This window comes from Diorhabda sublineata, chromosome 5 (genome assembly GCF_026230105.1).
Source record: "Diorhabda sublineata isolate icDioSubl1.1 chromosome 5, icDioSubl1.1, whole genome shotgun sequence".
Taxonomy (NCBI): domain Eukaryota; kingdom Metazoa; phylum Arthropoda; class Insecta; order Coleoptera; family Chrysomelidae; genus Diorhabda; species Diorhabda sublineata.
Window position 1 is genome coordinate 17,782,239 of NC_079478.1, and position 26,450 is coordinate 17,808,688.

Sequence of the window (26,450 nt, forward strand, 5' to 3'; positions counted from 1 at the left end):
GTCTAACATATATATACATTTCGAGTGGGAAATATTTTTTACAACTGCTAATGATAACAACGTGTTTAATGCCATTGACATAATTTCTCTGCCTACATTCGAAGAATTATCAAAGCGAATCGAATTGAAATACTTTCTGTTAAAGACACGATTACTAAAGCATAACTGTTATTTAAGAATGGATTTCGACGTCACCTGATGAGGCAATTGATTGGAGAATTGCTATCTCCGAACCTTTCACTGACCGATTAATGGCGAATTTGCGGATATTTGAAAAAAAAATACGTGGTAAGTTCTGTAACACCTCAACTTCAATTCAATTGTGTGTGCTACCCAAAATATAAATGACTTTAAAAATGCAGATCTAGTATTATTTTTAAATAAATATAAAATATTTTCTAATAAACAACGCTGTCCTGTCTTAATGTACGACAAATTTGAAAGTTAAACAAGTATTTTAAATACTTTATATTAATAATATAAATGTGACTTACCCTACTAGTTAGTGTACAATTTTGACAACATAAACCCATAAATGGTCGTTTTTTCGAAAGTTGAACTTCTGGAACATTATTTTTAATATTCAATAACTGATCTTCTCTAGCCTACAAAAAAAATTGTTACATTTATTCATGAAGACATCTTTTGATTTATTCAAGGTTCTTTCAGGATAGACGTATGGTCGCAGTTATCTTCAAATTTTACTAAAGGATTATCTGAGAAGGTTCTACCTAACAAATAAACAAGACATTTTTTTCCATAATCTGTTTCATTTTTCAACAAAGTCCTGTTTTAAGACATTGCCCCAACGAAGCCCTAACCTTTTTAACTCTTCCAAATAATAGTTACCATATGTTTCCTCAAAATCTCACTTGAACTAAAATGTTAATGTTAGGATACGAGAAATATCTCTGGATGCCAGTCCTGGTGAAAACGGTGGCTGTTACTCTTGGCAAAGTGCGCAAAGGTGCATTGACCTGATAGTAAAGCACTTTCTTCTTTTTTAAATGCAGTCACATTTTTAAATTTTTCTCTTTACCTAATGAATCAATGATGTGTAATGAACAATCCAATTATTATCCCAAAAAACGGTTTTTTTTCGTTTCAGTACTGTAGTCGTGGTTTAGATTTCAAATGCAGTTATAATTAATACACAAAAAATCCGACTCATTTTGCTAAAACCACGTTAATAAGATCATGTAAATGTTCACTCGAATGCGTTTTTGGTCCAAGGTGAACAGACAAAGCAATCAACGCGAAAACGCGTCAGTCCGGGGTATCTTCAGGATGCGTTTGTAGGGTCACATCTCAAATGCCTCAAGTTTTATGATCATTTGAGATCTCAAGTTCCAAGTTTCCATTCCGTACAGCAGTACTGACCACACATAACATTCCATGAATCCTGTTCTGACGTGACGCAATTTTTCATTTTCTAGCTCTCTAGCCTTAATCCGACGGTCGTCCGGTACCACTTTGTATACTTTTTTGGTTAGTCGACAATAAAGCTTATAAGGGTACATTCCATCTGAGTATTGCCTTTAAAAGAACAAATATATAATGGCAGTTTGCTACCAAATTTTTTCCATATTCAGAAAAATCTACTCAACGACTCACTTAGACGTTTTTGTTTGTTTAGATTCTTGAATCCGAATCATCAAGAAATCCGTTGTATATAAATAGGCGCTAGTTTAGCAACCAGTGTCAGTAAATAATACGACGTCATAGTGAACACATCAGAATAGTATAAAGTAAAGGGTGTATTTAAGTAGATTAGCATGTTAAGCAGAACTTCTTCAAGTTAAGGTAGAAAACTTTTCAGACAGCTCTCGTAATTATTATTGGAATGCATATACGTATTCGGAAATCAATATGTCATCAGTGTGATGAAATGTTTTCATTCGTTTCAATGAAATTTGTATAGATTAGAGTCAGCACTTTTGATTTGCTCAATAAATATTTACAGAAAGAATTAACCTCGTAGGCAAAAAATCGATTTAATGTAAAAATTCTTCATTCATAAATTTGTTAATTTGAATTTGATTCAATAATTCTTTAATATTGTAGTATATTTTTTCAAAAAAATTCAACATATTTCATTATATACAAGGTGGCCAAGCCTTATTACCATAAAAAAGTACAGGGTGCGGCAGCATAACTTCCTTTTTTCAAAAGTTAATAAAACTTATTGTATGAATCAGAAAATTTTTATTCGTTTTTTATAATACAGGCACATACATAAAGTTTTGTTTTACTGAGTTTTGAAGATCAAATCAGTTAGGTGACGTCCCCCATTCTCCATACACTGAGTAAACCGATTTCTGGCGTTTGTCATGACTCTTGCCAGCATAGCAGGCGTTATGTTGGCAATTTCTTCCTGGATGTTCGTCTTCAAATCTTGTAGGGTCCTTGGACGGTTCACATACACACGGGATTTCAAAAAACCCCATAGGAAATAATCACAAGGGGTCAAATCGGGAGAGCGGGCTGGCCACTCCAAATCGCCCCTAATTGAGATAAGGCGCTCTGGGAAGTGTTCCCTCAAAACAGCCATCGATGTTCTTGAAGTGTGTGCCGTTGCTCCGTCTTGTTGGAACCAAGTGTCCCCTAAGTCCAACTCATCTAGCCGTGGGAAAAAAAATTCCTGTAACATGTTTACATACCGGTGCGAATTCACTGTCACTGTGACTTCATTTTCCTCAAAGAACCAGGACCAATAATTCCACGTGAGTAAATTGCACACCACACTGTGACTTTAGGTGAATGCAAAGGCCGTTGATGCAATTGTCGAGGATTGGTATCAGCCCAGTAGCGCATGTTTTGTTTGTTTACGGATCCACACAAATGAAAATGGGCTTCATCACTAAAAAAAACAATAGCGTCCTCAGGAACGACTTCCAGAAAAACCTCACACGCGTTCCTCCGAGAATTGAAGTCACGTTCAGAAAGTTCCTGCACAATTGCCATCTTGTATGGATGAAAATGAAGATCATCATGAAGTATTCTCCTCACAGAACGATCGGAAAGTCCAAGGGCAGACGCATGTTTGCGCGCAGAACGCCGTGGTGATCGCAACACTGAAGTTCTAACTAACTCAATGTTCTCCGGTGATCTAATGGGCCGAGGGACTCCAGTTCTTCGTCTTGTCACACTTGCAGTTTGTCTGAACGTAGTGACCCACGTAACAATTGATTTCCGGTCCGGGACAGGGGCCAAGGGGGCTAAATTAAAGCGATTCCGAAATGCGCGCGCTGGGTTGCGATCACAGAACATCCGCTCGAAAAGTAAACCTCAACGGCAAACGCACGCTCTTCACTGTTCCAACGCATGATGGCGACTGAACTGTGCCGGGACAAAACTTTATAGTCCCCCCTCTCGAACGAGATCACTAGCACTCCGTTACGACATCTACCGACTAAATGGCGAACTTTTTAAAAAAGGAAGTTATGCTGCCGCACCCTGTATGAATAGATAACAGCAACATAAAGTTTTTTTTTCGCGAATAAAAAATAAATAATAGGAGATCCAGCCTGAATCTCGTGGTATTTTAATATAAATTTACATACACTATAACTCCAAAAAGTCAGTAAGAAGAAGGCGCGGATGTAAAAGAGGAAGAACAGATTTTCTAGCTAGTTGTTTAAGAAAGTTTCTTCTGTGATTGCATGTTTATGGACTGTTTATAATCAAAATATTCAAAATCTACTTTCAAAATGACAATTAGAACTTGCACATAATTTGTTATTCTTTCGGGCTTTAAAATTATATACTGACTAAAACTACGACTCCCTTGAAAGGCGGAAGTATCTCGTTTATTGTAACACATACTCAAAGAGATAATATCAGTTCCTACAATTTTCCATTGAAAAATCAACCAATTAACAGAAAACTTCGCATACTCTTTCTTCTCTCTTTTGATGACATAGCATGATTCAATAAAAAATAAATGGCAAAGTATTTAATAAAACACGTCAATGAATTAACTCGATTTTTAGATGAAAAAGAGTGTCATTCTATAATGGTATATTAAATAAAATTAATCATTTTACAAGTTTCATAACAATTGTTTGTAAAATAATAATTTTTCTGCAAGCTTATAATAATTTCCATATTATTTTCGGAAACACAGATCGTAGAAATAAATTCTTTTACTATTAAAATAATGAACGCTCATTATTGTACTAGTAACAAAATAATGTAAAAATGTCTCAAGAAGAATTTCAATGTATTATTTTTACGCTTGAAAGAAAATAGTATATGTCACTCGGAGCAGAAGACCCATTATATGTTTCGCCTAACGCCTCGGCAGTGCCAGAATCTGGGCTCAACGATAATGATAGCCTTTTACTCCTAGTAACATAATGCACTATTTTATCTATGTATGTAATACATGGCGTCATATAGCTGTTTTTTCTCTCTCAATCTTCTATTTGTTACGCTCTCAGATGTAAGGAATGTGGGTAGATATTTCCTATCGTCTTCAGGTGTCCATTGAAGTGTCAAAGATCGACAAGACTCGTGTTAGTATTCGTAAATATTTTTAACTTAAGTTGATACATTCAACAGATCTTTGGTTATAAGTCTCTAACAGTACCTTCACCTGTCTCAATTTCTGTAGATTGTTGTGCTCAATTTTAATAGTAAATTTCAAATATCAAACATGATCTACAAGAGCTTTCGATTTTTATTACTTTTTGAGCGTTAATTCCTCCATAATATTTATTAAGTTGTATAATAGATTCTAGATACAGGGTCGGCATAAGTCAGGCAAGTTCACTCTTCAAGAAAGAGTTTTTTTTTTGGTTACGTCGTATCTGCCTACCAACGAGGATTACGAAACTATGTTTATCGAATTTCAACAACAATTTCCATTTCGCCGCTACCAAACCGTTCGACAGTGAGGAAGACGTGCCAGAAATTCTTTAAAACGGGCTCTGTTGGCAACGTGCCGCGTTCTGGACGACCGGTATCTGAAACAAGTAACGAAAATATGGAAACAATGGCGCTGGCGTTAATTGAGCAGCCGAATCAATCTGCAGTGCGACTATCAACAAATATCCAATCATTCTTTACGACGAATGATGATATACATGCACTATCAAGTTTCCCGTTCGCTTCTCCTCCACGAGGATGATTTCGATGGTACCTCGGATGCAGTCAGGATGATCCGCAGTTCCGGCATTCCAATTTGTGGTTGGATAAAGCAACCTTCAAGATTAACGGTACGGTTAATCGGCATAATTGTGGGTACTGGAACGACCAGAATCCTCACGTCTTCATTGGAAAAGAATTAAGTTTGCCTGGTGTGTGTGTGTGTTGTGTGTGTGTTATGTGCGTGTATGGGCAGGAGGTCTCGTGGATGCATACTTTCTAGGGTCACGTGACGGGCCAAAGTTATCTGGGAATGCTCGAAGATTCACGTGGGAAAATGGACGACAACAACAATCCAGTACTCGCGAATATCCGTCATTTCATGCAGAAGGCACTTTTTTTGTTTGTGCAGTTTTGCCGCACTTCGAGTTATGTGTGCGGCATTACCTTAGCTTAATTTTAAAAAATGGATAGGCAGACGAACATTCGTTGAGTGACAGGCACAGTCATAGGACGTGACACCCTGCGAAAAGTATAAAAGCCGCAAACTTCAGTAACCTACTAGTCATAAGAATTAATAGTAGATAGTCAGTTATGGGGAAGAAATAATTTTTAATGTGCAAAAAACCATAGACAAATGAAACAACCCGTCAGCTGATAGCATTTATCTACTGGTCTACCAGCGTAAAAGGATCATCATATCATATGATTACGACCAGATGAATTCGATCAGTTTCCCAGCAACAATGAACGTGTTCCGGGTTACTTTCTGAAGATTTCTATCATTATCGGGTTTACACGCTAATAGTTTCCGAAAAGTTCTTGTGTATGCTTTTCAAAAAATTAATAAGTTAATTGTATTCGTGATTTGTCGACAAAAGCGTATTGCGCAGGCAAATACATCCGTTTTTTTACGATTCACAATTCCGTTGACTTGTGTGAATGTGGCGGTAACATTTCATACACAACTAGAATAAAATCCCGATTCTTTAAAAATGATTATCTTGATAAAAGCCGGATCAATGCTGTGTGAACGGGCTGTTACGTAAATTAATTAACTTTCACCAACTAAAAATGATGCGTCACTTATTTCTTTTCATAAATTAAGGCAACAATAAAAATTAATATCATCGGTATTGTTTACAAAAAGCTTATATGAAAAAATTTGCATATTTAGGCAACATTGAGTATCTTTGTAAACAATATATCTTATCAAAAATTAATAAGCCCCTTGATAAAAATGTTTTCTCGTCAGAAATTTTCAACTAGTGATAACTGACTACAATAAACTTATGAGCAGTTGCTAATTGTTATCAAGAAAATTTACGAGCTTACTAAACGAAATTATCACCAAGGAATTTATTTTCTTTGCGCTCCATTTATTGCAGATAAAATGATTAGTGGGTACGTTGTTATGTTCTTCGATACTGTAACACATCACCGATTGGTCATTATGAACATCGTATGATGATATTTACGTTACGTTGTATTATGAAAAATATCTATAAGTGCAACGTTCAATACTTATACAGGGATTGAGTAAAAGTTAAAAGAATGTTATAGGTTAAAATAAATTTTTGTTATTGTTATCAAGATCTAAATTTATTGAAATAGAATATTTCAAAACTATACGAAGCTTTAGTTTCAAACCCAAATTCATTTTTATGTCTCCTCTAAGTCAAGACAGTCAAATAATTACCGTCTTTCTCCTCAAAATAGGCGTTTACGTCCTTGTCTGAAAAAATTATCTGTCCTACAAGTGAAAATTTAAAGTTAAAAAACAGGAAAAAGACGATGGGGACCAAATCTGGCGAATACGGTGTATGGTCAACCAATTCCTGAATTTCAACCATGGTGATCACCTAAGAATTGTAAGATAGTTTGTCCTAATGGAAGAAGACCTAATTTTCTTCGAGTGTTTCTTTTGTAATCAATCAAGAAATGCGGGATACTCTCCTGTTATTGTTTTGTTTTTTGAAGATAATTAACACAACCCCATGTCTATCACAAAAAATGTTTGCAATCACTTTTCCGATAAAATCGTCTTTGCATTTTTTAGCTGGTTCGCCTTTCGCAATCCACTGTCTTTTTTCTGTTTCAGAACTGTAATGGTTTCATCTACAATTATAAGTTAACGCAAAACATCGACTCATTTTGCTTAAAAAGCGTCAATATGGCCTGGGGAATGTTCATTCGAATGCCTTTATGCTCCAAACAGGCTGGGTTTAGAACAGGAATATCATGTATAGACCATATTTTTATACTGAATCACTTGACCAAGAAAAAAAGGGCAACAAATAGAAACACCCATTTGCTGGTCGTTGACTTGGGATTGAGTCAAGGCTGCAGATTATCGCCAACGCAGGGCCGGATTAAGCTAGGGGCTTGGGGGGGGGCTATAGCCCCGGGCCCCAGGTCCAAGAGGGCCCCATCATTTGGAAAACATTCTGTATTTTTGATGTTTCGATACCACAAATCTATATTATTTTTAAAATTTTGTTTTACAAAACAATAGATTTTGAAGAACTCATTCAAAATTTCATAGCTCAAAAGTGCAGAAAAAAATTCTAATAACTTTTTCATGCAGTACTCAAAAGAGCATATAAATGTATACTCGAATATATATATATATATATATATATATATATATATATATATATATATATATATATATTGTTACTGAGATTCTAAAATATGGTTATAATAAATACTTTTGAGATAATGTATGCAATAATTATTTGTACAGAAAATATGTGGTATAATTAATTTATTGAAAATGCCTATTACTTTTATTGCTCTTGTTTTTCCGGGCTTCCGAATTCCTTAAGGGGGCCCCGTCACTATTTTAGCCCCGGGCCTCAAAAATCTTAATCCGGCCCTGCGCCAACGCTATTCACAATCTACGTAGATGAAGCTTTGATACATTGGAGGAGATCGTGCCAATGAATGGTAGTACTTTCACAAGCCAAAGATGATCTGAACTTCATGAATCGTTGACAAATATCAGAGTATAAAAAATAAGGGTTGAAGGTCAATATGCAAAAAATTGAGTATATAGTAAACGTTTTCTTTTGATATGCCGATATACTCTCTCTTTAACCTTAATCGGTGGTCTAGTACCAATTAATGAACTTCTTCGAAAATATCGTTGGTTGTCGCAACTTTGGGCCATCTCGAACGCTCGTTGAGGTTAAGGTCGGAAACTTTTGAGAAAATCCTCGTACATGGGAAAACTATAAAATTAATAAATAAATAAATCTAGTAGTAGTAGTAGTAGAGAAAAAAATTGTTGAAAATGTATTTATTTGTATACAATTATAAATATATACTAAAAAGACTCGCGCATTCAGGTACTTGGAAAAAAAATTGTCAAAAGTCTCAATAATCGGATGGACATAGAACTGTATTCTCAAATTTAAATAGTTTTATAACAATCCTATAAAAATATAAGTTGCCATTAACTTTGAAGTTTGAACAACCAGTAAACTGAATAAGTATGACTGAATAATAATTAATCTTGACAATTCTAGTTCCAAAGAGTCTCGCTTTTCAGATTCGTTTTTTTTTAATATTTAATAGATACTCTTACGAGGGTGTTCTATAAAGGAAGGTTCCCAAAGAACTGCGGACGCTGGGAAAGCTGTTATGTAAGATTTGTCGAGACTGCTGTGTAGCTTGGCTCCTTTTCTCCCAGTTTTCGCCCCAGCCCCAGCGAGCTGGGGAAGATGTAGCTTCCATTCGAGTTTCACGCCAGGTGCGAATTACGCTCTGTGATTCGTTTTTTGTATGCAAAAAACTTTCCTTCAGCAGACATTCATTCCCAATTGTGTAAGGTGTATGGGGAAAAATGTATGAGTTTAATATGTGCGAAAATGATGCAGATTTACAGACCATATTTGGCCCCAGTAATTACCACCTTTTCCCCACATTAAAAAAACACTTGTGAGAGTCGCAATTCTCAACCGGGAAAAAGCCTAAAGAAAAAGATTTAAACTTTCCAATTCAATTTCTCGTATAATAAATTCTATTATACAAAAGCAATCATATATTTACACGAAACCAATGTTTCGTATAAATAAAATTAGAGTCTGTGAGGTGGATTTAAAGCAAGAATTGATACTTTACGGTTACTCCATTTATAGTTAAAGTGAATAATTCGAATTTTATATTTCCTCTATAACAAAGATAATTGATGAACTTGAAAAGCTTGGATTATCTATTCATATAATTCCAATAGCTTTTTTAATGTGCCTTATTGAGCGTTAGATTATTGGCATTTCACTTTTAATTTTGCCTTTATCAATTACTTCTCCTCTTTCCGATCCTTTGCTTCTTCATTCATCTGCAGTATTGTTTTCCCTTGTCGTCCTCCTTTATGTGCTACTTGTTGTAACTAAGTTTCCCTGGGTGTTTCCATTTTCTCTTCTTATGTCTTTTTGATTTTGTCACTTTCCTTATGAGGCTTTGTGGTGTCCTTTGTGGTGAAATTACATCATCTCTTATCCTGTGCTCATTTCCCTTGCTATTTTCCTTGGTTGTTTCTACTGTGTACTGTCATTTTACTCCATGTCCCTCTTCCATTACCCAAGTTTCACTTCTAAATATTTTTCTATTTGAGTTTATTTAATTTTTTTGCATTTTCTGAGAAAATTTTCCATTGTGGTGGTAATATTTGTTTACACCATCAGAAAGTAGATATTTCACCGAACTTTTTTAAAAGTCCATATTTTGACGAGAGAAATTTCTATTGAAAATTAAGGTACTTTCTCTATATTTAGTCACAATAAGGTAAAAACAAATATTTTAAATCAAAGAAATTATACAGAATGAGTTTTGTTTGGAACGCCTAAGGCCGGTATTATGGTGATATTTGCTTTGTTGTCAGATCTTTCGTTTTTCCGTAAAAATAATGAAGTTAAAATAATACATTTAGGTGGCTATGACAGCTACAGTAACAAATTTGACGTTTCAATAAATTATTATTGTTGAAGTTTATTGAAAGTCACAATGGATCGTTTATCTGAAAAAGAACTAATTGATATTTTAATGATATTAGGATATGGTGATAGGTGTAGAGCTCAACAAGAAACGTGTAATATCTTTAATAATTTATATCCTAACCGAAATCCCATAACAAGATCTACTGTCAGTAAATTATTAACAAAGTTTAACGAAGATGATGGAAAAATTTTTTAAGCAATGTTATGTTCTGTGATGAGACCACTTTTTGTATTAATAGAAACGTAAATCGGAATAATTGTAGATACTGTTCACGTAACAATCCTCGTTGGATGCGTGAATCCCACACCCAATATCCCGAAAAACTTAATGTGTGGGCTGGAATAATAGGCGACAAAATAATTGGTCCCTTTTTCATTGAGTGTAACTGAAATTTGAAATAACAAAGTTCATTATTTTTCCGGAAAAAGGAAAGATCTGACATCAATGTAGATACCACAATAATAACGGCCGTATCACAAATTTATAAAAATCGTACAAGCCATTTCCGAGATAATTGAGGCGTTCCATCCATAAAACTCACTCTGTATTGTGTTAGGGACATAAAAAGATAAAATTTTCACCAAATTTGGAAAAAAAATATTTTTTTAAAGATAAAAATAAAAAATCAAAAACTTGGTTATTTGAATTTTTCACATAAATTTTGAGGTTATGTGAACACAGTGTGCGCCCAAAAGTGGTATAACTTGTTATTAACTACAACTTTGCTATTCAACTTTTTTTCATAGGACTTTTAGTTCAATTGTAGCCCTCTAAAATTCTTCCTCTTTCATTTCTTAAACTAACATCACCCGTAAATTATTTTTCCTTTTATTATTGTTATATTTGCTACCTTTCCTAACAGGTTTCATTCCAGTACTACTTCCTTTCAGTTTTTACAATTTCCAACGGTTTTAGCCTTGGTCTAAGATGTACAAAGAGATTTAACATGTTATTAATCCTCAAACAAACATATTTCACACTATATTTATCAAAAAACATTTAAATTAAGTATAAAGTTTATTCCGTATCGCTCACGCTGTATTTGTAACATTTTTAGTCATAAAAACTTAAAAATAAATAATCAAACGCGTTCGACAAATCATATCTCTGTTAGGGACATGTTGACATATCATTCATTGAATTGCTGATAGCTCAAAGGACAAGCATGATTTAATTTCGATAATTGAAAATTTGGGTTAAATTTATTTATTAAATAGATAAATATAATTTTAAATAAATTTCCATGAATATTGATTAAAATCTAATTGATAGAAGTTTATACTAGATACAAAAAAACTGCTTTCAATAACTAACAAACATTAATATTTGTTTCGAATTTTAGTTTTTAGAAATTTCTCGTGAATCAAATTGAGATTCAAAGAAGACTTCTTGAAAGTATCCACTTGAGTCACAGTATGAAACATTTTTCTGTGTGATTTAGAAGGTCGAAATTGCATTATCCTCATTTTTCGTTGTATGTGCGTGTAATAAATCATGTTACTGTAGACTTTTGTCAGATTAAGTTTAATGACACATGGTTTATAAGACAATTAAAATAGATAAATGTTTGTTTACTTTCACAAGGTATCATTATATAAGATTAAAATGAAAGGCCAACGACATAGCTCATCTCAGTTCAATTTCGACATGTGATTATAATTTGCATTGGTTTTCAGAAAATTATACTAGATGAATCGAATATGAACAAGCCTTTAGTGGCTAATACAGGGGAAATATATTTGTGTTTTTGGGCGTTATTAGTTGTTTGATGGGTATACCTAAGTAGGAAAATCACATCAGCGCGCTTGTCCAGTGCTTAAGTTAGGAGTCATTACGATGAGTGAAAGGAATGTGCTTCTCTTTTAAGTAACGCAGTGCAGAGCCTAGTGGAAATTCACCACAGACTAATCGCATAGTTTAGAGAAGTTAATATTTTATGATCAAGAGAAAAGGTTTGATACAACGAACTCAAATAAAGCCGTGCACGTGTTGCAAATCAAGCGCATTCCCGTCTTTCTCGTAATGAAAACATTGTGTGAGCTTATTGAACAGATTCGACGAAAAATTCAAGATTATCTCATTTTTGAAGTATTGCTCCTCCACAACAACGCCAAGCCTCCCGCAGCTGCTGCAATATAGCAGACATTGGTTGCAATGAAAGCATCAAGTAATATGAGAAAGAGAGAGATTGGCTGGGGAGATTTTGGATGGGATGGGGAGATTTTGGGTGGGATAAGGAAATTTTTATGGTGACTAGGTTCATTGTAATTGGCCCTGATATTGGCCTGACCCCCCCTGAGGTTGTGGTTTTTATTTGTGATTGCACTTTTTCAGGCTGAGAAAAGGAAAAACAGAGTTTGGAGGAAAAAGGGACAGCTCCAGCCTAAAAAACAAAACGGTTCATTCCAGGTATTCACTTACTATGAAACTCAACAGAATACTAATTTTCAATGTTATTTTTATGTTTATTATTCTGAATAATACAGTTTAGGTATTTTTGGCCATAAAATTTATCGATATAAACCACCCCTTTATAAAATTACCTACCTACTAATGTAAACAGGAATAATTAAACTATTGAAAAGTGGTACGTGTTAGAGCTTAATAAATATTTTTTCTATTATTGGACGAATATTTCCATTTTAAAAATAAAGGTCTCATCAGTGTTACGAAAATCTTGTTGGCCATTGTTATTTAATGGGAAACGGGTAAATTGAGGAGGCCGGGGGTGGGTAAAACCGCGGTTGCATTATTCCCTATCCCATTTACCTGGTGACCCGGTCCACCAGGTTATAGGAAAACCGAAGAAAATCTGCAACACCGACGATGTAATATATGAGACCTAAATAAGCAATTGGTAAATACGTGTTGGAATATGGACATAAAATTTTAAGATTACCCCCTTATCCTGTTTATTTTAATGTTATAAAAATGAGGATTGTAAATTACCGTTTTAGAAAAGAATGTAACTGAATAGTAATTTATTGTAGGGTACAATTACGACTAATGCCGTTTCTATGAAAAAAAGGAATTGCATCAGATCCCAGTTAATAGTTGTTAGTGTTACCAAAAACAAAATAAATGTTACATCTTGGCAATTTTTATTAATAAAAAATATTTTCCTAATACAGAAAATTTCAACTCACTTCATATTTTTTAATGATCGTTTTATCGCTAATATTTTGCAGATAACTAATATAGGTACTTTTAATGACTTCGGCGGATAAATCTATTATTATAATTACAAGCCGTGAACTATTGTTTGCATTGTCTGCATTGTTAATCGTTTTATGTGCATATAATGAATTAATCATCTCTAGACTTGTGTCAATTGCAGGAGTCATTCTATGCAATTACGTTCCTTCTACTTTAATCAGTTTTGGTTCTGTGATTTTTGAATTTGCTTTATAAGATAAACATCAAAATCACGACTCTACAATGAGAAAAATGAGATTCGTAGAATTATGGGAAGAAACCGTTAAACAAAGTCTCGATGAGCAGAATTTAAAGCGTACACAGATAAAATAATAAATTGCGTTCGCTAATACGAGGATTGTTACGTAAGTTCTGAGACATGGCAGCATTGAAGAATATGTCATATCTGTGATTGCCATTACAAAATTTGACATGTTTAATCGTGAACGTTTTCACCATCACCATCTTCAATGGAAAATTTACCTCGTTTGAAGCTTGCACTCCATTTTTTCACGGTCGCATACGAAGGACGTTGATCATCAAGGGTATTAAGTATATCTTCATAAATCTGCTTACATCTTAACCCTTTTAAATACAGGTATTTGATGATGGCCCGATACTCCAATTTTTTGATTTTCACAATTTTTCTTTTAATTTATTGCGTAACTCGGGCTTACTTTTTTGACGTCAAACTTTACACTGACACTTCTAATAAGTTATTGTTCGTTGCTATGGTAACGCAATATTTTGTTTATGCATGGAACTGCTCTAGGCTAACTAAATATCAATACATCCTCGTTGGTATAAAATCGAAAATAATCAAAAGAAATTATTATTAGTTCGCATATTAAAATTGACATGTAAACCAAACAACATCATAGTAACATCAAGCGGCTCAAGCGGAAATCTCTTTATAAAAAAGGCTTAGCCAGAAATCTGTGACGACCAGACATAACAAGAGTCGTTCAACAGTTCGGTACATTTACTGAGGTTTCCAAGAAATTCTACTCTAAATCTCGAACTGGAACACTAAGAGCAACTACCAACCGAGAGAGATGACCGATTTTTTGTGTGAGTCTTTAGAAAACCGGAAAGACGTTGATATTTAATTGCAGCAGCAACTCCACAGAGTAATAAATGTTTCTATCAAATTAATTAATAACCGTAGACCAGTAATAAGCCCGCCATTTATCCTAGGCCATCGGCAATATTTTTGTAAGGGAACATTTCAACTGAACTTATCAGCAATGGATGAGGATATTCTTTACTGACGAGACCAGAATATTCCTCTAGTGAAACGATCGACGCAAAGGTTGACATAACAGTTAAATTAAACGGCAATATGGAAAAATTGTCACAAACAGCGACTCGAGCGGTACCCTTTCAGAAGAAGGGCTTAGACAGAGAACTGTGGCGATTGGTGTCAAAGTCTAAAAAACCAAGACAATGCTTTTCAACTGCAGTCACAACTCCAGAGAGTAAGTTGTTGGACAGTGAGAAGATGGTTTCTGAACAAAAAATCAATAGCCACAGACCTGTAACAGTCCGGTCATTTACCCCTGGTGATAGACGCGCTGAATAGTGATTTGCTGTGTTATATTGACGATACAAGTATATACAAAGGAGGGCCCTCTCTAGATTCCGAGGGGACTTACACACGATACAGAAAAAGAGCTGCCAAGCGTTTCCACACGCTGAAATAAGGGTCTCACTTCAAACTGTTATGTGGTAGTTCTACAAGAGCTTGTGGTTCAATATACCGGATGTATTTATTGTAGATGCCCAAAATACAAGGATTATTTTCTAGCTTTCTAATAAGGTGTGAAAATTTGTTTGTATATATATTTACAATCGAACTTTTAGGAAACTTGTTTATCGAAAATTGGTTGCATAAGAACCGACACAGGACAGAGGCGTATAGGAAGCCAAAAATATGATGATTGGTGGTAATTTACCTCTATACCAAGCTGCATCCGTGAGGATTTATAGGGCTTCCAATTAGGGACCAACAGATAAAGAAAACTTCTGTGAAATTTTAAGATTAGATCATCTCTAATTAACCCTCCAGAAAGGTTCGATTGTCTTCTATTTACCATTACTTAATGCCATAGTCTCATACTATGCTCTAAATGTGGTATTTTCAAGTAAAAAATTTGCAAAGAAACTAATATTTTTTTTTTCGAAATTACAGGCATTACTGTGGGGCCCTATAACTAGTATAGAGGTATTCGTCATATTTTGGGTTCTGGTTTGGGTTTGTGTCAATTTTTAGAAAAATAAATGTCGGTACTTAATATTTAATAGTTTTAATATAAATGCAAATTCGTGTTCAACGTCATTAAGGTATCAAATTATTGGTTAATTCCTTCGTAATTCGAAATAATAAAGTATTGATGTTCACATTTTTTCTAATTCAAAATTCTATTTGATTGACGTATATTTTTAAATAAACTATATTGTTACCCAGTATTCCACGACTTAAGCCGTGAAGCCGGTCATGTCCAATTATAATAGAACTCTAAAATTTAGCCAATACGCCTAATCGTTTGACTTTTGTCAGCGCCTTTGATGTTGCTCCTATGTACGTTTTTATAAACAGCGGCGAGTTGTTTATATTTTTAAAACTAATTTCTAGGATTTCTATATATTTTTTTTTGTTACATTCTAGAAATGTCTATTCTGATATATATTCGAGCTTGTTTTAACAGCAAGAGTTAGTTTATGATAAAAAGTCATAATGAACGGAACGAAATAGAGAAGTAACCAGTAAATATAAATAAAATATATAAGTAAGTTGAGTATTAGTAAACAATTCATAACTGTATAGGTTAGTTGAGTCTAGTATTAGTGTTTAAATAAATTAAGTGAGGAAAAAACAGTGTTTATAAATTCACCCCACCGATAGAAATAGTATAGATAAATAAGAAAAAACATTACAATATCTTACCTTTGCATCACCTTCTCGAGTCATAATTTTATTATAGTTCCGATTTCTGGAAAATCTATTCAGCGTTGATAAAGTTGCAAATGTCTCATTGTGCGTATTAGAAGGTGAGAATCTATTGTACGTATCGAAAACACGATTCGTTACTACATCTACCATTTTGTTTACTCTGTAACAAATAAAAAAATACACTTTAATGAACGCAAAAAAATTAATAAACGCCAAAGACATCCACTAATAGATTTAGGAGAAGCTAGATCTGAAATCACTATAAATAACTGTTCATTGTTGTCAGGTTGTAATTATTAAGTTTTTTTTTGTATTTGAGACTTCAGAAATGATAAAAGCATTATGAATATAGGTTGATTTAAAGATAGTTATCGTGTTTATCAAATACAGAATTGACCGTTCTACGTTGCTCCAATGGAATGATAGCGACATGTCCAGTTATTCTGAAAAATCAGGCTTCGAAGTACTTCATTCACGAACAACTTTTGCTAGATTTTGCTCGTCTTGAAAGACCCATAAAGTCGATTGCTCTTTAGTTTCGGATTCATATACAAAGATCCATGATTCTTCATCTGTTGTATCTCATAGGCGTCTTTTGAAGCGCCGCGATTGAATTTTGCAATATTTATTTGCATCAATCGACACAAGCTTTTTTTGAGCGATTGTCAAATTATTTGGTATCCAACGCGAACAAATCTTTTTGACAGCCAAATGTTCATGCAACATTAAATATATTATGCGAGTGGAACTAATCGATAGTGCACCAGTTTTCTGTCACAATAGCCGATTTTGGACGACCTCCACGAAATTAATCCTGTAGCTAAGTGTGACCACGATTGAATTCGAAAACCAGCGAAACATGGTGACTTGAGATGGTGTTGTATCACTAAAAGTCAAAGCGAGTTCATCGGCACATTGCTGTTGGTTTAATTAACGTAGAAACTCATCACACGAAAATGTTCTTGATTTAATTCCATTTTTTGACCAAGATAAATGTTTGAAGAATCTGTACATAACTCCAATATCACATTTAAAAATGTCATATTTTATTATGGCAATGTTAGATTTTATATATTCATATCAGTGTTGCAAGTAGCAACCTACGTATACAATCTATTGGAAAGTCAATTAATAAATGAAAAAATAATTAGATATATGGTAGTTGAATTGGTAACAGATATTAGTCTCTGAAATATTTTTCTTAAACGTAAAAGTGTCCACAATATCAACAGAAACAAATTATTAATATAATTTTAATAGAGAATAATTGTAAATTGTGCAATGTTGCGGGCTCTAGAGAAATGGTATGCTAGATTCATCAATTATTGTTAGCGTTATTGCCAATTGATGACATTCTAGTTATAGTAAGACATTGTTGCCAATGAAAAACATCATGAGTTTCATAATTGATCGCTCTTTTTTAGATTAATTAATGAATTTATATGTCTATTTTAGTTCGATGTCTTTGGTAAACTATAATATTATTTCATAGACTAAATAAAAAAAAAAGATGCTGAAAGTTTCAGAATGGATCAGGGGCCAACTATATTAATAACAGACTTAAAAAGTTAAGAAAAAATTAAAATTCAAATCAAATCTTGCACAGCGAAGATAAGGATTCAAAAATATGTTTATATGAATTAAATGTTTTTAAATTGTCATAATATTTCAGTATATATAGTATAATAGGTCCGGGAAGTTTTATATCTGTTATATGCCTTAACTTTGCTATAACAACAACTTGAATTTTTCGTAGGTCATATGACCTGAAAGCAAAATTAATGAATGATAATTTTCCTTGCTTGACAGCTATCACGTGCAAATTTTATAAAAGGCATAAACAGTTTCCAAGACAGAGTATTACTAGCTTACTTTGAAACTAAATCCAAAATGTGGAAGTCCTCAACCTCGACTTATTCAAAACTGAAAGGCATCCTAATGGTAAACAACGACGTAGACATCAGTAAATAGTCGAAATTCATTGCATATTTGAACAATAAATTAGTTGGTTATAGACCCAAAAAATCTAAAACATTTGCCCTTGAAGAAATTAATAAGTTTGTGTTGCAAGCTCCAGACGATCATTCTCTCATACATAATGTATGGCAGCAAAAAATTTTAATGTAAGCTTAGATATTATTCGTAACATATTTCAGGTTGCTTTAATATTCGGAATAGCAGGAGGTCTGTGGAAGGAGGAATTATATAAAATGAAGTGTAACGATATTAATAATACCGGAAATGTTTTAATTATCACACAAAAACTCATGTTCAACGTAGATTTACTGTTGTTGGTGAAATATCTGAAAATCGATTAAGCTTAGTAAACATTCATAAAAAATATAAAATCCAAAGACCCACAAATGTCAGAAGAGATCATTTCTTTTTGCAATATAGAAATGGAAAATGCAAAATCCAAGTTGTAGGTATCAATACCTTTTCAAAAATTCCCTCGCTTATTGCAACATATTTGAATTTACCTAATCCAAAAAACTACACTGGGCATACATTTCGACGCTCTTCGGCGTCTCTATTAGTGCATTCCGGTGGTGATATAATTCAACTAAAGAAGCGCGACACAGTTGCGGAGGGTTACGTAGACGACTCAATAAAAAACAAAATAGATTTCACAGTGAAAATTTTAAGGGGAACAATTAGTTCGACTTCAAGCAACATTGTAAATGTTCACGATCCTACCAACAATCCCGTAAGTACTAATGCAACTATAGACGATGTTATTCCTTTGAACTCGTTAAATGTTGGCAATTCGAGTACCAATAGTTATGTAAATCCTTCTTCATTTCAAATTAATAATGCCTACAGTTGTACTTTTAATATTACTATTAAAAAATAAAAATTGATAGAAGCTTTGTCGAATTTTTTTAAGTCTACAGACGTAGAAAAAATTGTGTATGAAATTCGTGAGTAAAGTAACTTTTTTTCATTAGTGGAACCGTAATACTCGTGAAAAATCTATTTAATGAATAAATATTGTTTGTACTAATGTAATTTTAAAATAAAAACATTTAACTTTAAATGAACTGGGAAAATTTTTTTAATTTAGATTTTTATTTATTGTTATTTTTATAGATTTCAGTTCTATTTTTTTATATTTTAAGTAAAATATTTTTTCTTGAAAAATTCCCAAAATAGATGATTATACCAAGAAATTTACTTAGATTGTGTTGTTTTGCATGAAAAAAAATTTCCCAGTTTTTTTCATTAAAAAGAAGCTTTTTAGGAGCGTCGCAAAAAATTTAATTGTTAACGATCACCCTAAGATATATACATGTTATTTGCTATAACTATAATATTTGATATAACTTTCTTCCTCTTAACACTGAATTTGTGGTTGAGAAAAAGAATGATAAATATGCTCAGCGTCTGTACACTTCTTTAGAAAAGAATTTCAGACAGTACACAAAGTTCTTGCAACTGTTCGAGATAAGGATTACCTTGAAATGAGTCGAAGCAAGCTTTGGAAACAAACAAAAAAAATAGATTTTCGCTGGGAAAAGCAATCTAGAAAGTCTAATTTAATAGAAAGAACCGATATTTGAACGTGGAGAAGAAATAATCTAAGGAATAAAGAAGAAATGAGAAACCAAATACTTTTTGGCAATATAAAACTGTTACAAGTCGAAGACTGAGGTTTTTCAAATAATTTGTCTACTGGTTTGAATCCACTATGAGAAAAAGTACGCAGACTGAAATAAAACACAGACAGTTCAAATGGTTTTATGAATACCATGAGGATATAAACGCTGATGTCTTTGGAGAATGGTTCGAACAAGTGATATATTTTTTTCCTCAGAACTGTATAATAGAAATGGATAGTGTAGTTATACTTGTCTTTTAGAAAAATATGCCTATAATCAAGCGTGGCCACAGATAAATGGAGAAGTTTCAAAAAAAATAAATCTGTTGCGAATGTTCATCTTTTGCTATCGATTCTGATTTGGATTTGTAAGGATAAACTCCACTTATACTGGTGAGTTTTTATATTAAAATTTTATTTATTAAATATTATTTATTATTGTTGATATTATTGTCCTTCTTAGTATGTAATTTCGAATGGTACTGCGGGTTGAGGACTCAAAATAAAACTGTCTAAAAGTTTGTTAAAATGCCAACGTTTCGATCTTTTATGTGATCTTTACTAAGGCATTTTGAATTAGACGTCAGTCAAAAAATGAAAAACATATATACATATATTTTATAAAATTTTCCTGTTAAGATACATCTATCAGTCCTGATAGAATTATCTCTTTGTGAGGATATGTATATTAGACTGTTTCAAAAAAATCGACTATTTTTTTTCTTATCAATAATGACGGAAGAAAATCCTGAAAAATTTAGAGCTCTTAATATTAATATTAAGAGGTGCCGCGTCGAAAATTTCATCTCCCATTTGATTAATGTGGGAAAACTTTTTTCTAACTTTGGAATTTATTAACTCTTTAACAAGTCATCGGACTAGTTGAGTCAGAACATATTTTTGTAGAGAATTGATTGCTCCATAAAAAAATATTCTTACAATTTTCTGATATATTTACTTTTTTCAAAGTTATTTAACGATAAAGATGGATTGATTTAAAATTTTTACATTTTTCTATTTTTCGATGCAACCATCAACTTTATGAGAAAATTTAATAGGACTTTTTTTGTAGAACATTTAATTTCCTATAACCTATGTCTTGAAAAAATTTCGATATTTTTTACTGATCGTAAGTTATTTGCAAAAAATTTAGAACGTTCCATAACTTTTGAACGGCTTAACCAATTTGATCGCGGTTGACGCCATTCGAAAGGACTTGACTGAACTTAGATTTTGTCTACGGTTTGGATCGATTCGGACTGGTAGATTTTCAAAAATATCGGAAAAAAATTTTTTGGCTGGGTTTTTTGGAATAACTTTTAAACGACTTTACCGACCGATTCCAATAACTAATCAGCTCTTAACATTAAGAAACCACGTCGATCGCCACTAAGCTGGTCAAAATCGGTTGACACGTTCGTGAGTCATCGTTGATGAAAAAAATGGAAAAAAGTGAATTTTTCGAATTACACGGGAAATCCCGGCCTGCTCTGATGGCATAGGCAATTTATCGTCTGAAAATATTTATTTTTAGATACGAGTTCAAACTCAGTGCACATGAATAAAATAGCCTTCGAGAGGTATTCATACCACAAATAACATAAAAACCGTGGTATTCTTCGCCTTCTGCTATTCTTGCTCCAAATCATGATCTCAGTTTTTTGCAAAAATATCAAAAGCTGCTACTGAAAAAATGATTAATCATCTATGGTATTTAACTGAAACGCTAGCTATAATTTTCTTTTGATGATGAAGTAGAAGTTGAAGTGAAAAAAAAAATAATTGTAAATATTGACTGTCCGATAGGAAAGAAAGTTAAGGCAAGGAAATTTGAAGTAAAAAAAGACAATTAAATGCAATATTAGACAAAGATATGAGTGACTTTGTGTCGATAGATTCTCTATCTATTTTCAAAGATTTTGATTTGCCCTATGACTTCATTGAGAAAGATGTAAGTTCTTGTGCTAGTGATGGAAGTTTTAGTGTGCGATTTTTTACAGAATCAACAGTCATAAATGATGTGGCGGAGCGTGGTGTTGCATTAATTGAACAATACACAATAAGTGTTTCATTAAGAATGAAGAGCAATTACAATACTTATTGCTAGTTATAATGAATAAAGAAAGTGCCCAATTGTAATAGAAATTTTTTTGATAACTTTTTGAAAAAATTTTTTTGCAAATAACTTACGATCTGTAAAAAATAAGAGATAAGTTATTCTATTCCTATTAAATTTTATCATAAAGTTGATGGTTGCGTCGGAAAATAATCAATCCATCATTATCGTTAAATAACTTTTGAAAAAGGAAATTTATCAAAAAATTATAAGAGTCTTTTTTTGTAGAAAGTTCAATTCTGTACAAAAAATGTTTTGACTCAACTAGTTCGAGAAGTTTTTGAGTTAATAAATTTCAAAGTTAGAAAAAAATTTTTCTCACATTAATCAAATGGGAGATTGAAATTTTCGACGCCGCACCTCTTAATATTAATATTAAGAGCTCTAAATTTTTCAGGATTTTTTTTTCGTCATTTCAAACAATATTTTCAATATTAATAAGAAAAAAAATAGTTGATTTATATACGTATTCTTTATGTTTTGTCTGACGTTGATAAAGATTAAATAAAAAATCGGAACGTTGGCATTTTGAAAAACTTGGATAGTTTTATTTTGAGTCCTCAACCGCCAACACAATTCGTAATTATTAATTATGAACGTAACGTTTTTAAAAAGTCAAAGTTCAAAATATAACCAATATGACACAATGTTCCTAACATACCTTGTAGTCAAATAAAACATTTTAGGAAAAATTTGTGAAACAAAGGAAAACGACAAACATACAAACACCAAATTGTTTTGAAAAATTACTATTTAAAAAAGAAATAAAACTTAGCTTACCCCTGTAGAAGTATAATAAAGTAAGTGAATTGTAACACCAAAAACAACTGGAGCGTTCCATATAAGACATTAATAAAACCACATTTGGTTAATATCAAAACAATAGCAATGAATAGATAAATACCCATTAGAAAAAGTATCATGGTGATTAGATGTATATACCCCGGCGATTTGATTAATACTAAATTATCAATACGAACATAATACATTTAAATTATATCAGTATTACATAAAATGTATGGACTATAAAGTGATATAGGTGAGGGAAGAAATGTTGAGTGAATGATATCGATAATAATTTGTACATATAAATAGGTCAAGCAATTGGGAGCATCTCAAGCGAAGAATTACAATATTTTTGATTAGTTTATTAATAAGGTTGAAAAAATTCCATACTCCCAATTAGTTCAATTTCTAGGTAATTAATTTACTTACGAACCAAATGAGCAGTCTTTCGACCTAATAGGACCATTAAGACACAAAAAAATATTATTATGGGTAAGTCACTAAAGAAAGAAAAATAATGAAAATTTTTTTTAACAGTCAATGAATGTTAAATTACAGATTAGCTGAACTTAATTCATAATTTTAAGTAATATGAACAATACAAAATATTCAGTTCATAAATTTTGATATAATATGAATAATGTCTACAAATTCAGCCCAAATTTCAACAAGCTACGAGGATGATCTTAAAAGTACGTGGCCCAACAAAAAAAATACAAAATTTTTGGAAAAAAGTATATTAATTTTAAACGTAATCTACTTTTAGCTCCATACACTTTTCCCGACGATGTTCAATAAGTTCGATACTTTTTATAATAAAAAATGTCTAGCTCCTCAAAATAGCCATTAACTGCAGACATCACCTTTTTCACCTCCGAGCCATTTTTTCAAGTCTGGCAACAGAAAATAATCCGAAGGGGCTAAATCTGGCGAATAGGGTGCATAAGCTAGCAATTCCAACTTTGATTTATTAATTTTGGCCATTGTAATAACGGATGTGTGAACTGGTGCATTGTCCTATTGGAACAAACCTTCCTTATTAGCTAAATGCGCCCGTTTTTGCTCGATTTCTTCACTCAAACGTTGCAATAAGTTCGCATAATACCTGCTGTTGAAAGTGTTTTCTTTTTCAAGGTAGTCACGGGAATCCTAATAAACCGACGCCATGACCTTCCTGCAGATGAAACGGACTTTGCCTTGTTGTTTTGATTATTCTTTTTTTTTTTGGTGTGAAGTGATGAACGCACGTTTCAACCATGGTTATGAAGCGGCGCAGAAATTCGGCGTTATTTCTGTGAAACACTGCCAAACCCTCGATGGAAACATGTTCACGACGCTGTATTTTTTCCATTGTGAGCAAACGCGACACCCATCTTGCGTACAGCGTTCTCATATCTAAATTCGTCACCTCATTTGGTCGACCAATGTGATGCTGGTCTTCGCAGGTCATCAGGCTTCGTTTAAACTCTGCTACCCAATATTTTACTGTTGATAACGAAGGAGCAGTCTCACCCAGAGTAGAATTTGGTTCAGCTTTTATTTTGGTTAGGGAAAGGCCTTTCAAATAAAAGTATTGTATCACATAACGATGACCAATTTTTTTCATATGTACAACATATGAAAACGTTCATTATTGATGACTGCCAAACCAATACTGAACAACGTAGCGTCTTCAAACTTAAAACATATGCTTTCTAGATTGTGGACTTTCTAATACCGAGGTATTTTCCCAGAAACTACCGCTATCTCTAGGTCAGGCCAGGTACTTCTACAACCATCGTCTAATTGAAACCTTGGTAAAACCTTTCTTTGGGTTTACATGCAAAAAAATTGTCGCACTGTATGCTTAACATCTCTTTTGGTTTCAAAACTTTTCTCACGCAAGAATAGTAGTAATCTGACGGAGCAAGGTCTACAATAATTGCTGGATGTGGCAGGAGTTCAATACCACCAACTTCTTCGGTCTTAATCCGCGTAACTTTAGCATTGTCTTGTTTTGAGACAAACAAGACTTTCCGAATCGACCTCTATTTTTAGCGGGATCTGGCAATTGTCCTTTGGCTAACCACTCATTTTCCATGTTCAGGTTGTTTAGATAAATCCATTTCTCGTCTAAGGTAACAATGCGTTTAATAAAACTATCATCTTTCGACAAGGCAAGGAGCTGTTTACATATTTCTAATGGTCGGTTCGCTTGAATCTCGGTTAATTCATGTAATACGACACTATTACTTTTATAGGTTTTACCTAATGGCTTTAAATGGCGATGAATGGTAACTTTATAAGGGGTCAAGGGAGTCTGATCATCGCTGATGAACTGGTCTTTAGATAATACAATGTAGAAAAATTCGGACGAAATGCTATCAATTCGCTCGATTCCTCGACAGGCCGTTACGGATAGTCTGCAATTGCTTGATGAAATCTTAAGCAGATGAATCGTTTAACAATGCAATTATAATTATTTTGGAATAAATGGCCATGTTTAGCGGAAATCGACAAGTAATGAAATCATATCGCCAGTAAAAATTCTCGAGTCATTGCACAAATCTTTCAAATTTTGATCAAGTGTTTCCAACGTGAGTATGATTATTTTAAGACTGAGCAATTATGAAGTTGAATGAGCCAGTATTTTCGAACAACGTAGTCGCAACAGTTGTCAAAATCAATGACGAGTAAGTAAGTGTTCCCAGTTCCACCAGGGGCATCCAGAGAAAATGAGTCATTTGTTCATTTGTTTCATTTTTGAGTAGCTTGATATATTTTCCACAAAATAAATTTCCCAACGCAAGCACAATTATTTGACAACTCAAAATCCTTCTTTATTAGTTGATGGAAAAGTCTGGTTTCACGTGTCATTAAAAGTGAAAGAAACCTAATAAACCAAAAGTTAATTTGTAGGCGATGGAAAATAAATTTTAAGTATTTTTTAATGAGTAAAACGTGATCAAAGTAACACAAATTATGTGTATTTCAAGTAAATATTTTAGATTATTTTTGATGTTAACTAAGATGTTTTAACCAATTTATTAGTATGCTACAATGAAAATAAATAGCAGTAAATAGAGGAAAAAAGTAAATTTGAAGCCTCACTTCAATTGGATAATATAATTTTTTTTTCGTTCAACGTTACTAATTGTGTATATCACATATGTATGATAGTCTGATTGAAAAATACATTTTTAAATGACTTTTTCTTTCTTAAGCTTCTTATTATGTTGACCGCTATACCTACTAAAAAATGGACGTTTATACCGGAAACGGATTCAATGGAGGCTTTTTTTCTTTCTCAGATACCTTCTAAAAGTCGCCATTTATGATTTTTTTTTACATTTTAAGTCCTACTTACAAATACAAAAAAAAATAATTTTTTCGGCATTAAAGTCAAACATTAATCGGCATTTGATTCTGGGCGATTATGGAAAAAATAATGTAACGCGGCATTAAAATCTGGTATACCTCGTGACAAAACGTATGAGGTTAATTTTTCACTTATCCGATCCCACGTCTCATCCACTTTATTTTCATGCACACGTCCTTTTACTCACGCCGAAAAAGAAACAGACAGAGAAGCGAGCCAAGGGTATGCGAGAGGGCACGAGCGCATAGGTTCACACTCTCGAATTCGCGTTTCCTCGCGGAGAGTCTGGATCGGGCTTGAATCTACAAAAGGGAACGTAGGTGCGAGAGTGTGGACAATGCGCTGAGTACTCTTG

At 33.1% G+C, this 26,450-nt stretch overlaps 1 protein-coding gene across 7 annotated transcripts in view; it reads right to left on the reverse strand.

Annotated features, from left to right (window-relative positions):
• LOC130443697 (glycerol-3-phosphate acyltransferase 1, mitochondrial) overlaps positions 1-26,450 on the reverse strand; it is a 57,869-nt gene that overhangs the window by 16,999 nt on the left and 14,420 nt on the right. For 5 of the 7 annotated variants that reach the window (XM_056778449.1, XM_056778451.1, XM_056778450.1 and 2 more), the window contains 2 exons: positions 16,232-16,397; positions 495-605 (listed from right to left, as the gene is read on the reverse strand). In XM_056778449.1, coding sequence (XP_056634427.1) covers positions 495-605; positions 16,232-16,387 — 267 coding nt within the window. In that variant the 5' untranslated portion in view covers positions 16,388-16,397. Of the gene's footprint in view, positions 1-494; positions 606-16,231; positions 16,398-22,731; positions 22,923-26,450 lie in introns of those variants that run through there. The other 2 variants (XM_056778446.1, XM_056778445.1) reach the window with 1 other exon arrangement.